Source organism: Diachasmimorpha longicaudata, chromosome 13 (assembly GCF_034640455.1).
Source record: "Diachasmimorpha longicaudata isolate KC_UGA_2023 chromosome 13, iyDiaLong2, whole genome shotgun sequence".
Lineage (NCBI taxonomy): Eukaryota > Metazoa > Arthropoda > Insecta > Hymenoptera > Braconidae > Diachasmimorpha > Diachasmimorpha longicaudata.
In genome coordinates this window covers 1,853,592-1,871,111 of record NC_087237.1, presented here as the reverse complement: position 1 = coordinate 1,871,111, position 17,520 = coordinate 1,853,592, and the positions used below count along the sequence as shown (strand labels likewise).

The 17,520-nt window shown below is 40.3% G+C and overlaps 2 protein-coding genes across 2 annotated transcripts; both read right to left on the bottom strand.

Moving 5' to 3' along the window:
- Positions 1-1,109: 1,109 nt before the first annotated feature.
- Positions 1,110-2,246, bottom strand: LOC135168629 (uncharacterized). Its single transcript, XM_064133009.1, has one exon. It carries the CDS (start codon positions 2,244-2,246, stop codon positions 1,110-1,112), a length of 1,137 nt encoding a protein of 378 aa, XP_063989079.1.
- Positions 2,243-6,281, bottom strand: LOC135168628 (uncharacterized). The gene is made up of 3 exons (XM_064133007.1): positions 5,102-6,281; positions 2,655-4,999; positions 2,243-2,350 (listed from the first exon to the last, which is right to left on the bottom strand). The coding sequence occupies exons 1-3, from the start codon at positions 6,279-6,281 to the stop codon at positions 2,243-2,245; spliced, it is 3,633 nt and encodes a 1,210-aa protein (XP_063989077.1).
- Between the last annotated feature and the right edge of the window lie 11,239 nt (positions 6,282-17,520).

The following is a 17,520-nucleotide window of genomic DNA, read 5'->3' as shown; positions in this document are numbered from 1 at the left end:
CGTGTAGTTCGGCGAGACGAAGCTATTGCACGCGGGTTCATCGGCCTACGACAATGTGTACTCAAGTTATATGCCATCATATCGAACACGAAATCAACTTCTATGATTGAGTTTTTCGTGAGCTTTACTCGCGAAGAAAACGATGTTCCATCAGTTTCCTTTGTTATTTGACGTGCTGAAACCGAATATGATGCCAGATTTCGTCTAGGAGCAGCCAAAAAAAGTGATTCCTACGATCTCGTAACAACGCATATGTATAATCGACTTTTTCTCAAAGACGCATGGTTCCTGTTTTATATGTGGAGAGCACAATTCAATGACCTCACACTATTTTCGTTTTTGTACTGTTTTATTTCCAAGAAAATATTAGGGCGTATATTAAGATCTAAGAATGCCCGTTGCAGTAATTCTGCGCGGGGCTGCGATAATGTTTTTTGGGAATAAGCCCAAGCAGTAAATCTGCTTGGATCAAAGTTTATGCGAAGTGGAACGGTCACTTCATATGCCCTAAGCAGTGAATCTGCTTGGATCAAGACTTATGTGAAGTGGAACGGTCACTTCGTCTTTTTAATTTTGTTTAACCCTGTCTCAAGCGGAGCGGTCGCTTCGGGGTTGCAGTGCGCACTGACTATTTTTTGACTTCTCTATCTCAGTTATAATTTGTAAAATGGAGGAGGTGCGTGTGTGTGCAACGTTTGGTGACAACAAAAAAGGTCTGTTTTCTATATTTTACATCCATCTTCTTTCTCTAAACTGAAAGAGGATATATGACTATGTCATCGAGTCTTAAAGCAATAAAATTTCTTAAAAGGTTAGCTACGCTAGAGTCAGGTTGCAGTTTTATGACTAGTCCCTTATTGTAATGATTATAAATTCCTATGGATACATTTTGTGGGTCTGTGCACCACATGTGACAGAAAAAACTCGAATACAATGGATCCTTATTTTCTAAATGATACTGGAGAATAACATACTAATTCCTCTATTCGAATAATTGTACCGAACATATACTCCCCCCGTTGAGAGTGTTCAGCGATCAACAAATAGGTATAACGTAAACTAAGACGAATCTTATCTTAATACTATGAATATTTTCACTCTTAAATGTACTAATCAGAGTCTTTCTCAATTGGCAACACAGACAACAATTTAACGGATCTTTTAGATTCTCCAGTAGCTGTTTTAACTGTGGCTGTGCGTACGATTCCGTCGTCGCCAGGATGAATCTCAGTCACGCGTCCCATAGGCCACTGCATACAAGGCGCGTTGCGATCCTTCAAAAGCACAAGGGTGCCCACTTCCAGGTTTGAGCCACCTTTGGTCCATTTCTGACGTTGTTGAAGCTCATTTAAATATTCCAACCGCCAGCGTTGCCAGAAATGTTGTCGTACCTTCGTTATGTGTTGCCATACGGACAACCGATTGGAAGGCGTAGTGGTCCAATCGCTTTCAGGCAATTTTGTCATGGGTTGGCCGATCAAGCAATGTGCAGGAGAAAGCACGACTATATCGTTAGGATCGGAGGATAAAGGGGTGAGGGGTCGGGAATTTAATATCGCTTCTATTTCTGTGACAAGTGTATTCAATTCCTCGAAATTCAATGTTAGATTTCCAGCGACACGTTTAAAATGATGTTTAAATTGTTTTACTGTTGATTCCCATAATCCACCGAAGTGTGGTGCGAGCGGAGGAATGAAATTCCACTTGATCTTGTGATCAATGGAAAAATGTTCGATCTCAGTTTTGTGTTCGTCAGAATTCAACAGATTATAAAGTTCTTCGAGGTCGTTTTTCGCACCGACGAAGTTCAGTCCATTGTCGGAGAAACAATTTTTGGGAACGCCCCGCCTAGAAATAAACCGTCTAAATGCTGCTAAAAAACCATCTGTTGTCATATCGCCCACGACCTCTAAATGCACAGCCTTTACCGACATACATATGAAAACACATACATAGACCTTTATAAATGCGCGATTACGATATTTCTTTTCTTTAATGTGAAATGGTCCACAAAAATCCATTCCAACGTTTTCAAAAGGTCGAGAAACATTAACACGAGACTTTGGAAGTTTGGCCATCATATATTGTATTTCATTAACTCTGAAACGAAAGCAACGGATACATGCACGCAAGATCTTACGTACTTGGTTACGACCGTCTAATATCCAATATCTTTGTCTGATTGCGTATAGAGTAGTTTGTATTCCGGCGTGTTTTTGCTTTAGGTGAGTTTCTCTTATAATCATGTCGGTGAAAAAATTGCGACTTGGAAGAAAAATAGGATGTTTTTCATCATACGATACGTCAGCATTTTCGACGCGACCGCCAACACGAAGCAAGCCTGTTTCGTCTACAAATGGATTAAGTGTGTTGATTCGGGTTTTTACTATTGAACCTTTATTCGTAATCTGTTTTATTTCTTCTGAAAAATAGCTATGTTGTAAAATTTTCAAAACTCTAGTTTCAGCTGCTTTAATTTCTTCCACGCGTAAGAATCCCTTGAAGGCATCTTTTTTCAAACAGAGAGAGATGAAACGCGTGCAATAAGCTATGATGCGATATAATTTAGTGGTGGTTGAGTATTTTTTAAGTATTTCCAGATCTATTGAAACTGTTGACAGACAAACGTTTTTTTAAAATTCTAATACTCCTACTTGTGCCTTCAGGTAGTCTTTTCCCGATGGCCACATGCTCTGGTCCTTTCGGACCCACGAGGGTCCCGAGCGCCATAAATCATTACGCAGAAACTCACTAGGTGATTGACCTCGAGAGAGTGCGTCTGCAGGGTTATCTTCTGATCTAACATGCCGCCAGTCCTCAACATCCGTATTTTCTTGAATCTCGGCGATTCTATTAGCCACATATGTGTGTAATAAATTTGGTGACGTTCTCAACCAATGTAAAACTATTGTCGAGTCACTCCAAAAAAATACTTCGCTGGGGGCGAATTCCAGAGCATCACTTACTTCTTTATACAGTCGCGATAGAATCAGCGTCCCACAAAGTTCTAATCGCGGAATGGAAACCGTTTTAATCGGTGCGACTCGGGATTTCGCACATAATAAACGACAAATAATATTGCCGTCGGCGTCGAGCGATCGAACGTACATGCAGGCTCCGTATCCAATTTCACTTGCATCGCAAAAACCCAAAATCTGTGTTCTACGTTGATTATTTATTACAAAACGCCGCTCAAATGATAAATTGTTCAAAGTAGTTAGCTGAGATACGAAATTTGACCAAGCTGTATGTAAATCTGCCGGTACAGACTCATCCCATTCGACTTTGCATTGCCACAACGACTGCATTATTTTCTTGGCTTGAAGTATAACTGGCCCTAAAAGTCCCAATGGATCAAATATTTTTGCGATCTCAGATAGTATGTTTCTTTTAGTTAGTTTGGCGCTTATACCGATGGGCTCGACGGAGTAGAAAATTTTATCTTCTTTAGCATGCCACGAGACTCCGAGTGTTTTTAATGCGCAATTTTTATCTAGCAGGAATTTTTTATTTATATTCTCTTCATCTAAACCTTCAAGCACTTGTTCTGAGTTAGACGCCCATTGTCGTATGTTGAAACCTCCAAGTTTCAACACATCTATCATTTTATCACGGATCATTCTAGCCCTTTCTATTTCTTCTGCACCGCTCATGAAATCATCGACATATAAATTTTCTTTCAACTCTTCCGCGGCTCTCGGATATCTCTCCTTCTCATCATCTGCTAATTTATGTAATGTCCGAATGGCTAAAAATGCAGAAGATGTCACGCCAAAGGTGACTGTATTTAATTGAAATGTCTCGATTTCACCGTTTTCACGCCAAATAACATATTGATATTTACGGTCATCTTTGTGTAACGATACCTGCAAATACATTTTTTCAATGTCAGCTGTTAACGCGTATCTAGGAAACCGGAATCTGATTAAATGTGCAAATAATTTTTCCTGTATGGTGGGCCCTGGCATAAGCAAATCGTTGAGTGCAACTCCGCTGCTGCCTTTTGCAGAAGCATCAAAGACAATTCGAACTTTAGTCGTGGTACTTGATGTCTTGATTACCGCATGATGAGGCAAATAAAATCCGTCATCATGTGGTTTATCGACTGGTGACATGTACCCTGCATTGATATAAGTATCAATAGCTTTAGAATATTCATCCTTTAATTCCGAGCTAATGTTAAGTTTTCGTTCTAAAGCTAAGAAACGTTTTAAAGCAGAAACGTAAGAATCTCCGAATCCTTTTTTGCTTTCTCGGAAGGGCAAACGTACGGTATAACGTCCTGTCTCAGCTCTCGTGACGTTCTCAATGAAATGCACCTCACACTTTTTGTCTTCTTTTGACCTCGGTTTTTCCTTCGTAACTTCCTCCGTTAACCAAAATTTTGCTACCTGCGTCTCCAACTGCGTAAAATGGCATGCTGGTTCCTTCGAGCTCTGTTTCATCGGTGCGTTACCTGCTATCACCCATCCGAGGCGAGTTTTTTGTAAATATAGATCGTTCCCGTGACTCGATAAATTTATTTGTCCGATCGCGAATAAAGAGAATGTCGGGCCGGCTCCTATAAGCATATCGATTGGGCGTGGAATATGAAATTCTGGATCAGCCAGTGGTACGTTGGCTGGTATTTTTATTGATTCGCGAGGGAACATTTCGGATGGCAATAAATTCGATATTTTCGGAATAGTCAAAAATGTGAGTGTTTTTTGGTGTTCGTTTCTAGTGGATCGAAAACTCAATTGTACTGTATTTTTTGTCAAAGTGTTTACGGAGTTTAAGGCAGCCACTGGAATGGAGCAGGGCTGCTTTTTGATTCGTAGACGTTTTGCGAAACTTTCAGTTACGAAATTAGCTGTGGAACAGGTATCTAGTAATACTCTACATCGTATGAGTTTGCGATCGCGATCTTCAACTAGAATAATAGCACTCGCTAACAGTTGAGGGCTCGGATTGTCAGCCGTGGTCGAATGACAATTGAGCTCATCGGAGGCTGCCACGACTAGTCAATCTTGCGACTTTTCCTTTACGTTTACTTTTTGAAATGTATTAACCGCCGCGGGTGGTTTAAATTCTAAGTGCAACATCGTATTGTGCCTTTTACCGCATAGTAAACAACCAGTCATTTTGCATGGTTTTCCTCGATGTGAGCGCATACAATTAAAACATAAGTTTGCTCTTTTGACGACGTTTATTCTCTCTTTAACCGGTAATGCTTTGAACGCGCTGCATCTGTATAGCGGATGTTCTCCACTTCGACAGACCATGCAGTTCATCACGGTGGTTGTTGCAAATGTTATTTGTTTGCGAGCTTCCCGATTGCTATCGAATCGTGGTTTTTTGAAGGGAGGAAAACTCTTTTCGTGTTTATTATAGCCAGAAGAACTTGAAATCGGACGCTTAGAAAGACGCGCTGCCGTTTTATATAAAAAGACGTATAAATCATCGATGGTAGGCACGGTTTCCCTGTCAAGCGTTTTTTCCCATTCCTGCATCGTATTTTTTGGCAACTTGCTTTCGAGAATCGCAACAAGCATGCCGGAGCTTACATTTTCGCCGAGCGATTCTAACCCGATAACGTGCTGAGATGCATCATCTGCGAGTTTTTCCAGACCTTTCGCGGTTTCTCTTTCTTGAACGGGCAGTTGGAGTAATAAATTGTAATATCGCGAAATTAGCAGATGTTTGACTCCATAAGCACGCGTTAAAATATTCCACGCCTTTTCATAATTTTGATCACTAATTGCGAGACCCTTAATTTTATTCGCTGCGTCACTAGTTAACGACTTTTTTAGGTATTGAAATTTAGTGGCATCTGTCAATTCGGAATGTGATTCGATTATTGCTTTAAATTCGTCTTGAAAGGATATCCAGTTTTCATAACTGCCATCAAATACCGGCATCGAGGTCTTAGGCAATTTTGTGTTTATATTTTTATGACTATTGACATTATTGAGTGACGAAACACTCGCAACAACAGACTGATCGTCGGCGCTACTAGTAGTTGGGGGTTTAAGATGTTCTTTAATGTTACCAGCAAGGGAGTAAAAATTTGTCATGATCTCCGTGAATTCTGCGATATTATCCTGATCAGGGCACAAAGTGTCTAATTCTTCATTCAAAGTTTCGTAAGAATTGAATAACTCAGTCAATCTGTTCATACGCAATTCTAAGGCGTTATTGTCTAGTTTCTTTTGCTCAAATATATTTTTTAGCGTCGTTATTTGTTTTTTTATCGCGGTGCGTTTTTGCGCGATGAAGCGAATTCGAGTGGCCTCTGCCATTTTGTTATTGGATGATTATTTGAAGGGAGATAGGTGTGAAGCAAATTACTTGATCTTAACCAACAAATAACTGTACTTGCGATTTTAAAAACGTGGTCCCAAGAGCGGAATGATGGTCCAGGTAGATCCAGGAAGATTCTCAGCAATGAAATCAGTGGATACGACAGCAACAAGATTGACGTATGAGACCTTGGCCCCAAGATCCAGTATAGTGGGTGGTATGTCGAAGCAGTCCAATCAGATTGTTCAACAGATTTTTATAACAACACGTTGCATACACACGCACACACCTCACAGGAGGCACCAATGTTTGATATGTGGAGAGCACAATTCAATGACCTCACACTATTTTCGTTTTTGTACTGTTTTATTTCCAAGAAAATATTAGGGCGTATATTAAGATCTAAGAATGCCCGTTGCAGTAATTCTGCGCGGGGCTGCGATAATGTTTTTTGGGAATAAGCCCAAGCAGTAAATCTGCTTGGATCAAAGTTTATGCGAAGTGGAACGGTCACTTCATATGCCCTAAGCAGTGAATCTGCTTGGATCAAGACTTATGTGAAGTGGAACGGTCACTTCGTCTTTTTAATTTTGTTTAACCCTGTCTCAAGCGGAGCGGTCGCTTCGGGGTTGCAGTGCGCACTGACTATTTTTTGACTTCTCTATCTCAGTTATAATTTGTAAAATGGAGGAGGTGCGTGTGTGTGCAACGTTTGGTGACAACAAAAAAGGTCTGTTTTCTATATTTTACATCCATCTTCTTTCTCTAAACTGAAAGTGGATATATGACTATGTCATCGAGTCTTAAAGCAATAAAATTTCTTAAAAGGTTAGCTACGCTAGAGTCAGGTTGCAGTTTTATGACTAGTCCCTTATTGTAATGATTATAAATTCCTATGGATACATTTTGTGGGTCTGTGCACCACATGTGACAGAAAAAACTCGAATACAATGGATCCTTATTTTCTAAATGATACTGGAGAATAACATACTAATTCCTCTATTCGAATAATTCTACCGAACAGTTCCCAAGCAGGCTTCCCGCATTGCACTCGTGTAGTTCGACGAGACGAAGCTATTGCACGTGGTTTCATCGGCCTACGACAATGTGTACTCAAGTTATATGCCATCATATCGAACACGAATATCAACTTCTATGATTTAAATTTCGTGAGCTGTGATCGCGAAGACAACGATGTTGCATCAGTTTCCTCGGTTATTTGACGTGCTGAAACCGAATATGATGCCAGATTTCGTCTAGGAGCAGCCAAAAAAAGTGATTGCCACGATGTCGTCAAAACCTCATATGTATAATCGACTTTTTCTCGAAGCCTAATCGTTCCCATGCAAACTTCACGCATTGCACTCGTGTAGTTCGACGAGGCTAAGCTATTGCACGCGGCTTCATCGGCCTACGACAATGTGTACGTATGTTTTATGCCATCATATCGAACACGAATATCAACTTCTATGATTGAGGTTTTCGTGAGCTGTGATGGCGAAGAAAACGATGTTGCATCAGTTTCCTTGGTTATTCGACGTGCTGAAACCGAATAGGATGCCAGATTTAGTCTAGGAGCAGCCAAAAAAAAGTCATTCTCACGATCTCGTAACAACGCATATATATAATCGACTTTTTCTCAAAGACGCATGGTTCCCAAGCAGGCTTCCCGCATTGCACTCGTGTAGTTCGACAAGACGAAGCTATTGCACGCGGGTTCATCGGCCTACGACAATGTGTACTCAAGTTATATGCCATCATATCGAACACGAATATCAACTTCTATGATTGAGTTTTTCGTTAACTATGCTCGCGGAGAAAATGATGTTGCATCAGTTTCCTCGGTTATTTGACGTGCTGAAACCGAATATGATGCCAGATTTCGTGTAGGTGCAGCCAAAAAAAAGTGATTCCCACGATGTCGTAAAAACGAATATGTATAATCGACTTTTTCTCGAAGCCTAATCGTTCCCACGCAAACTTCGCGCATTGCACTCGTGTAGTTCGACGAGACGGATCTATTGCACGCGGGTTCATCGGCCTACGACAATGTGTACTCAAGTTATATGCCATCATATCGAACACGAATATCAACTTCTATGATTGAGTTTTTCGCGAGCTGTGGTTGCGAAGAAAACGATGTTGCATCAGTTTCCTTGGTTATTCGACGTGCTGAAACCGAATATGATGCCAGATTTCGTCTAGGTGCAGCCAAAAAAAAGTGATTCCCACGATGTGTTACGTATTCACATACGTTTTCTATGAATGATCTCCCCTCGAATAAATTGCAAAGTATAAACGATGACGTCAACCAAATACAAATACTAAATACCGCTATAAATTACTAATCAGATATTTCAACCAGAGGTTATGTTACAAAACATTCTTAGATGAATGCCCAGAAAAGGTTCTATATATAAATAAAAACAAAGAAATGAAAAGATAGCAACATTGACGAAGGTCGGAACAGTATTTCTCCTTCTGACGTCGCAAGCCGATGACCTTTAATACAATAATTGCACAGAATAAATAAATGATCACTTAAATACAAAATAAAAATAATTCGGGACCATACAGGAGCCCACATACCAATGATTAAAAAGATACTCAGCTTTGGGACGTTAGAACAGGGTTAAACCGCGAGGACGAGTAACGCATCCCCTCAGAAATGACGAAATCTTGAAAATTTCCACGTATGTATGGGCACGAGTCAATCTAAGAGTGGTATGACTCCGATTAAAATAACAAATCGAGATACGCGGCAGCGTATCGGCCAAGGCAATTTTCGAGACTTTTCGAATGCTCGAAAATCGGGCCGAGCTACCGCGTGTATATACACGACACAACTAACCCCTCCACTACTACCGAATAATAGTAGTGCAGTAAAATGCAAATACACATGATTACGGGAGAACCTGACGTTACTTTCAACATATAAACCGTGTAAAATCTACCCCTTTTCGTCCGAATTTCTTTTTTTCTGATTCATATTCCAGGAGATACGTTCATTAACACTGTGTTACATTTTCAATTTTCTTGATTGAGATTATTTCAATCATTTTTTGTTTTCGATATTCGCATCGTTGTGGGACGTCATTTGACAACCAAAGAATAATGGTTCTATTGGTGTTCCACCGTTGGCCAAATTTGTTTCGATCGAGCGGTGCGCATGCGCGTTGAGTGGTGCCAGTGACTAAACAATGAGAGAGCTTATCTCCTCTCTCTCATGTTCGATATGTCGCTGGATGTTATGTCCTATCGAGTCACTAGTAGGACGGTGGCGCCATTCACGAATATTTGCGCTAAGTTTTAAAAACGTGGAATTCGTTAGCCGCTAAACCTCTAATGAGGACTCCATCGATGTCAACTCGTTGAAAGGAAATAGTTGGATTCAGGTTTTTGCAAATAAGATAAATCCAAACAGCAGTGCTTAGGATTGCACGTAACACACACTTTATTCAATAACTTTTGAAGCTTAACTGAAGTCTTGAAATATTAATAGACATTCAGAAAAACTAATAACAAAACTCTACTGTGAAATTTGGAGATTAACTAATTGAAGGGAGAAGCGGCACAGAAACAACTTAAAATCGAACTGAACTAAACTTAACTAATTTTCCAAGGGTTGGGTGCTACAACCCCCACTAGTCTAAATGTTGCGCACGCAACTTGGCCAAGAAAAGGGAAGAGGGGTAGAATAAGGAAAGCGGTGAAAAGGAAAACGCGTGACATCCCGTTTTCTCTGTCAAGGGACTCAGGCCCTCAACTTTCGATACAATGGACCAAGAAGACCTCACACATGTTGAATCAAAACATGAGCAAAAACAGAACTGGTGCTTTATGACTTGGACTGTATTGATTCGAAGATTTATGATTTCCTTCTCAAGTTTCAGGTTTGGAGAAAATATTTATCCAACGAATTTTACGGGTAAATAAATGGCAAAGTTAAACTCAAAAGGTTAAGACTTCTGCGTAACGGTTTTTCCCACACTGGTGGTGTTGTTTCTATTGTTCGTTGTCCATTGTCCATTGTATCTACTTATTTTCTGCGTATTTCGACACTGATTAAAAATATAAAAATTAAGATCAATTTAAATTTCGCGAACTAAGATTAATCATATATAGTGACACCTACTGGCTATCAAGCTCAGTACATGACAGTGATATTGATAGGACATAACAATTGGTGACAGCGGTGGGGTAGCCGCATCCATTGAACTTGCAATTTGAATTTGAAAATTCACAACATTCTTCTGTCGACTCTGACCTGAAGAGAGTTCCAGTGTTCCAACCAAGCAGCTTACTGATAAGACAACGCAGTTCCAGCCAAGCAGCTTACTGATAAGTCAACGCAGTTCCACCGAGCAGAATTTGGTGTAGTGTTGAGTGAAATTCCAAAAGGTCAATCAGTGAAGTGCAAGTAAAATTATAGTGAACAGCGTAATATTTGGAATAACTAAAAATTGTAACTTTCAATATAAGTTTATATTTGAGAGTGGACAAGTCAGGGTATTGCCCAGGTTTTCTGCGGTTTTACTGGCTAGTAGCGAGATAATCCGATGAAAGGCCGCAGCCTGTCTACACCTTGAAAGGAGAGACAACACTAATAATTAAGAGATTTTGACCATTTGATTCGTTTTAATTAGTTTAAGAGAAGAGAGAAGGTTTTTATTTGATTTGACGAAATTAATTGGATTCCATTATTTGAATTGATAGAATTTTAAGAGTAGTAATGCCGCGCCCCAGGAAAAGTAGTAGAAATATGAGAACTGAGGGGGAATCTGCATCGACGGCAAATCCTAGAGATTCATTGAATTCAGTGAGTAATAGTAATGCGAGTATCAGTACAAACAGTACAAATATAATACAGCATTTAGCATCGGGATCAGGGAGTCGGGCGGATTGGAGCACTCAACAGTTACAGCCATCAATATCAATCAAAGACATATCTAATTTGGTTCCGCATTTTAATGGAGAAAATATTCCAGTGAATAACTTCATTGATTTGTGCAAACAGGCAATCGCGCTTGCACCTCCATCCTATCGCATGTACTTTACACAATTGGTAAAATCAAAGATTCCCGGCAAAGCTAGCCAATATGTTGCGAATCAAGCTACTCTGACTCTTGAAAATATTTTTGCTAATTTAAAACAAGCTTTTGCACCGCGTGGAACTTTATCTCAGTGGCAAGGCCTACTTGCAACAGTTTATCAAAAGAACAACGAGAAGATAATCGATTATGTTGCGCGAATTAACGTTTAATCCTGTTGACATCGCAACCGGTGTTCTCGCTACCACATATGAAGGAGCTCGGGACAGCTTCATTCGAGGATTGAGAGGTGAATTGAGTTCGCACGTTGCAAATGAAAAACCCATAAATTTGGAAGCCGCCGTTAAAGTCGCAATCGAAAAACGAAAAGAGATTGAGCAACGCAATGATCTTTTTAAAAAAGAGCAGGTTAAAATTTTTAACAATCCGCAAGCTGCCACAAACAATCCGTGTAATTCTCATGATCGTAATTTCTGTCGTTTTAGAAGTTACGGGCCATATCATTCGGAATATCGATCTCAGGAACAGATCCCTGCTAGAGTGAACGCTGTACGGAGTCATTCGTAAGGCTCAGATAATTGATTGAGAAACGGAAGAATCTGTTATGCATGTGGAAAAACGGGCCACATATTGAGTCAATGCCACAGTAAATTCCAGCCGGGATATTTTGTAAATTTCAAAATAACCGGGCATTCGACTCGTAATTGCCGTCGTGGTAGTTTCCGAAATGTTAACGCTCAGAATACTCGGTTGGGCTCAGATGATAAACTTCCAAAAACATCGATTAACGTTAATCAGGCAGAGCAAATGACACTCCTGTGTGTCACTATCACGAGTGATGATTTACAAAATATGAAAAGTTGACTCCTTGTGGACTCCGGAGCGGACATCAATTGGTTAAAGGAGGATGTATTAAAATCGGGTATCCATATAAATCCAGATAAACGTTTTGAATTGAGAGGAATCACCCCAGGGTGTGATTTGACAATTGGAGAGGCTCGAGTTACGTTTGATTCCATTCCCTGTAATTTTCAAATCGTTCGTGCGAATTTCCCAATCAAATATGATGGTATATTAGATGCATAATTTTTACGAGATGAGAAAGCAACGCTGTGTTTCTCCGATGATGAGTTGCGTATAAATAGTAAGGGAATCGCCATTCCACTGATGCAAACTAGAATAACAATTCCTGCTCGTTGCAAGAAAAAGGTAGGAATTAAATTATTGAATACAGACGTGAAACAAGGGTATTCACCCAGATTCAATTTGGGCGCTAAGATTTATGGAGGAGAAGGTGTACCGATCTTATGAATTTAATCGGTACTTCCGAGTGAATAATTCAACTCACTCGAATAACTGACGACTTTTTTGTTTTTGAATGGTTGTTTATTTATCGGTGATTATATATTTTATGTGTTTGGGATATAATGATACTGTTGGTTCAAGATAAAAGTTAAGTGAATTTTGAGATTCGACTGTCTCAGTCAATGCCCGCACAGAAAGAGGATAGATAGTTCCTTCACTACGGTTGGAAGGTAAGTGCTTCTAAAACGCAAACGAACTTGGTTCTTCGGGTGAAAATTGCTGAGAATGTTTACAAAAAAATGAATGCATGGAAGGGAGAAAGGTCCTAGGGTTGCTGAGTTATTGGTTCCGCAGTAGGAGACCGTGCGGAGTGAAAGAAAGGTGCATCTGGAAAGGATCAAATTGTAAAACTCTTACGAATGCGGAATTTGTGATGCGGCCAGAGACCGCACCATAAACTTGCTGTAATGTTTTTTTTGAAAGTAGTTGTCTAGTGTTCCCGGGGATACTCTAGCCACGACGAGACATTAGACCTGAGAACCCTCGGGTACACCTTAACAGAAATGGTTAGAACTGTTTGGGCTAATCCTCGACAAATGAGACATTCGATGTTCAAATATATATTTCGGGACGAAACAGAAGCATTAGTTTCAAATAGTCAAGGAGTTATGTGGATTTATATAATCAATTGTGACGGAAGAGAGCGAGAACTGAATATTCCTGTGCAATATTTAGAGAAAATTGATAACTATTCAGAAAAACCGATAAAAACACGTTGCATGATTGAGACAGAAGCCGTAGAGAAACGGATAGAAAGACTCGCGAATAGCCTTCACCTCGAAAACCTTCATTCAGAAGAGAGAGAAAGTATTTTAAGAGTTTTTATAAAATACCCCTATCAAGTCCAGCTTCCAGGCGATCGTTTGCAAGGTACAACTATAATGACTCACAAAATTCCAACCACCGACGAAATTCCTATTTCCACGAAACAGTATAGGTTTCCTCAAATACATAAGGAAGAAATCCAAAAACAATTTAAGGATTTGGGATTCTCGTTCCGACACTCGTCGGGACAGGACGTATTTTGGTTACGCTCCGTCTCAATAATTCAAAACTGTTAGAATAGAGTGTCAAAATTTACTTTTGCCCGGTGCGGGACACGACGTATTAGCTAAATTATACGGATAATCCTGTGTCAATTTAAAGTTAGAGTGTAGTCCGATTACATTTTAGTTTTTGCGAAATGAATAGCAGAAACGACCCTGGGGGATCCCCAACTACGTACGCTCAATCTCTGTCTCAAGAGGTGCCCCTAGAAAATGACCCAGCCATCGTTATCCAGTCAATACAAGGAATTAGGATTGCGGATTATGTAATCTCTGTTGGAAGGAAAATAGGCCCTAGCAACATTGACTCTGCTCACCGAATGCCTGGAAATCTTATTTTCGTATTTCTCAAGAACAAAAAATTCGTTCAAGAACTAACTTCTCCTGAGACCGAGTTGTATGTGGGAGAACATAAACTCAAGATAAAGTCACTCACCACGCAGAGCAGTAAAGTAATTCTAACTAGAGTTAGTCCTATGATTCCTCAATCGGTGATTGAGGATGAATTCAAGAAGTTAAAGATCACTACATCCTCCAGCATCACCAGGATGAAAATGGGTATCAGTGAGCCAGGGTATAGCCACATTAAAGATTTTCGCCGATAGGTATACATTAGAACAGATGACGCGGGAAAGCTTCCGGCGATCGTGTGCCTTCAGTTCAAGGGAAACACGTACAACACACCAGCCTTCATCGATAATCCTGCATGCTATAAATGCAAAAACATGGGGCACATAGCTAAAAACTGCCCCCAGTCAATCTCGCAGTCTCAGACCATGATGGAAATAGATGTACCTCTCACACAAGAAATCGAGAACAACCTGGAAATAAGTGAAATAGCTAATGAAAAAGGAAAGGAAGATAATGAAGTCGAAAATTCCTGTGACGAGAGGCAATTGCTCGGGGGACAAGTATCACCATCGAATCAAGGTAATACTACATCCATAACAAAGATCCCCGATAATGCAGGTACAATGATTAATCCGATGGTCAAGCGACCTCGGCTGGAGAAGACTAATTTTGACAATCCAGTATTAGAGTCCAAATATCGTACCAGCAGTGACGGTTTTATTACCCCGAAAACAAACAGAAGGAGGAATGAACTGACTGAGGACTATATTCGTCAACAATCTCCTCGTTTAAAGGCCCCTATGATTGTCTCTCCAGGTTTGCGTGTATTTGATTATGATAGATTTGTCAAGTTTTTTATCGAAGCCCGAAAACACGACGATCTGGAAGCCTACCTTCAGACGTACGCCATCGACACAAAATCCTTAATAAAAAGGTTGAATCAAGCACATATAGTTCTCGACAGTAAGGTGATAAAAGGACGGCTGTCAACATTAATTAAACGCATTAAAAATCCCAGTGCTGACTGCAATTCCACATCCAGCAACTACCACTCATCTTAAACATGAACATATCTAATTATCACAACCAGACTGATACCACTCAATTGCGAAGGTGTCAATTGAGAATGGTTTACTGAAACTATCGAAGTCTTCCACTACGTTTACCGGAATTGCAAGCAGCGGCAGAATCTGGACATCATCGTCTGTGGTGATCAGAAACATGGCTTGACCCATCCTATACTTCTCCAATTAACTTGCCTGGCCACAAAGTAATACGTTTTGACAGAGAATATGGGCCCGGAGGAGGACTCGTGGTAGCTATGAGATCGACCATTGCGTACAAGCAAATTGATAATATTGTTATATCCAGCGAAGAATAAAGACGACACAGGTTGATAAATATTTGGGGCGGTTTATTAGTTACAAAGAGTATTACGATGTGACACGTCAGAGCTCCGAAGAGAGACACAAAAGACTGATGTCATATCCAAAAGACAGTCGTGATTCTCCCGAAGTTCAGATCATAGACAAATGAATGAGCCTTCGAAGGGGGATACGTAACACTACTCCCCTCCGCAAAAAGATTGCCGCCCCGGCAATCACACCAGGGACTATTTGAGGTATTACAACTCTAGGATTTGTTGCTTTAATTTAAGACAAACTGAAAAATTTAAGCGTTGCAAGATCTCACATAGGGAGGGCCCCAGTCTGTTCTTTAGCTAAAACCTCCCAGAAATCAACGCTAAAGAACAGCCGATTAATATTTGTTTGATTCTATACAATCATAATTTATCGAAAGTGTTTGTTACAATTTTCAATGGGTTATGTTGAGCAAGAGGAATAAAGTGTTCTTAATTGACTTATTCATTAAGGGTGTGAATGTCAGTATTTGACTCGAACTTTCATTGTTCATTTTCTGAAACAGCAGAATGGTTCACTTGAAAATTTCCGTTATGGGTACAGTATCTGAAAACAACTCAACACAGAGATTTCCTCAAATTAGAAAAGAAAAGAAAAACATTTAAATGAGAATATCATTCAATGAAAATAACAAGCAACTACTTTTCCAAATTACTTGTCTGCAGACAACTACTAGCAACTAGTTTAAAAGCAACTACCAAAAATTCAAACTTCACAAGATTGCAGTTTTTCGAAAGCTTTCGAAATTATTACATGCATTATGCAAAAATAAGCGTATATAATTCATTTTGACACATACACACATTCATTCATCCTGAAATAACTCAAAGGTGATAGAGTAAAGTGAAACAGGTAAAAATAAATAATCAGGCCAGTCTGCTTCAACAGACACAAGTAATCAGGCCCGTCTGCTACAACAGACACAAGTAATGGGGCCCGTCTGCTACAACAGACACAAGTAATGAGGCCCGTCTGCTACAACAGACACAAGTAATGAGGTCCGTCTGCTACAACAGACATAAGTAATCAGGCCAGTCTGCTACAACAGACACAAGTAATCAGGCCCGTCTGCTACAACAGACACAAGTAATGGGGCCCGTCTGCTACAACAGACATAAGTGATGGGGCCCGTCTGCTACAACAGACATAAGTGATGGGGCCCGTCTGCTACAACAGACATAAGTGATGAGGCCCGTCTGCTACAACAGACACAAGTAATGAGGCCCGTCTGCTACAACAGACATAAGTAATCAGGCCAGTCTGCTACAACAGACACAAGTGATGGGGCCAGTCTGCTACAACAGACATAAGTGATGGGGCCCGTCTGCTACAACAGACATAAGTGATGGGGCCGTCTGCTACAACAGACATAAGTGATGGGGCCCGTCTGCTACAACAGACATAAGTGATAGGGCTCGTCTGCTACAACAGACATAAGTGATGAGGCCCGTCTGCTACAACAGACACAAGTAATGAGGCCCGTCTGCTACAACAGACATAAGTAATCAGGCCAGTCTGCTACAACAGACACAAGTGATGGGGCCAGTCTGCTACAACAGACACAAGTGATGGGGCCCGTCTGCTACAACAGACATAAGTGATGGGGCCCGTCTGCTACAACAGACATAAGTGATGGGGCACTGAAGGATAATAATCATTCTAGATCATCATGTTCCAGTGGCCACAGACGGTTGACATGTACTATTTTGAATTTTCCTTTAGGGAATTTCTGAATTTGATACACAACATCATTTAGTTTGGATCGGATCACATATGTTTTCTCCCAACTTCTTTGAATTTTTGGACATCGACCTTTGACTCTCTTGGGGGCAAAGAGCCAAACTCTCTGACCAGGTGTAAAGTATATCATGTGAGCTTTTAAATCGAATTTAGGTTTCATTTTGTCGCTTTTGATTTTCCAATTTTCTCTGACTTGATTATGGGTGTTCACCAATTGCTCTTGCAACTGATCTATGTAATCAGGTAAATTTCCGAGATTGTTAG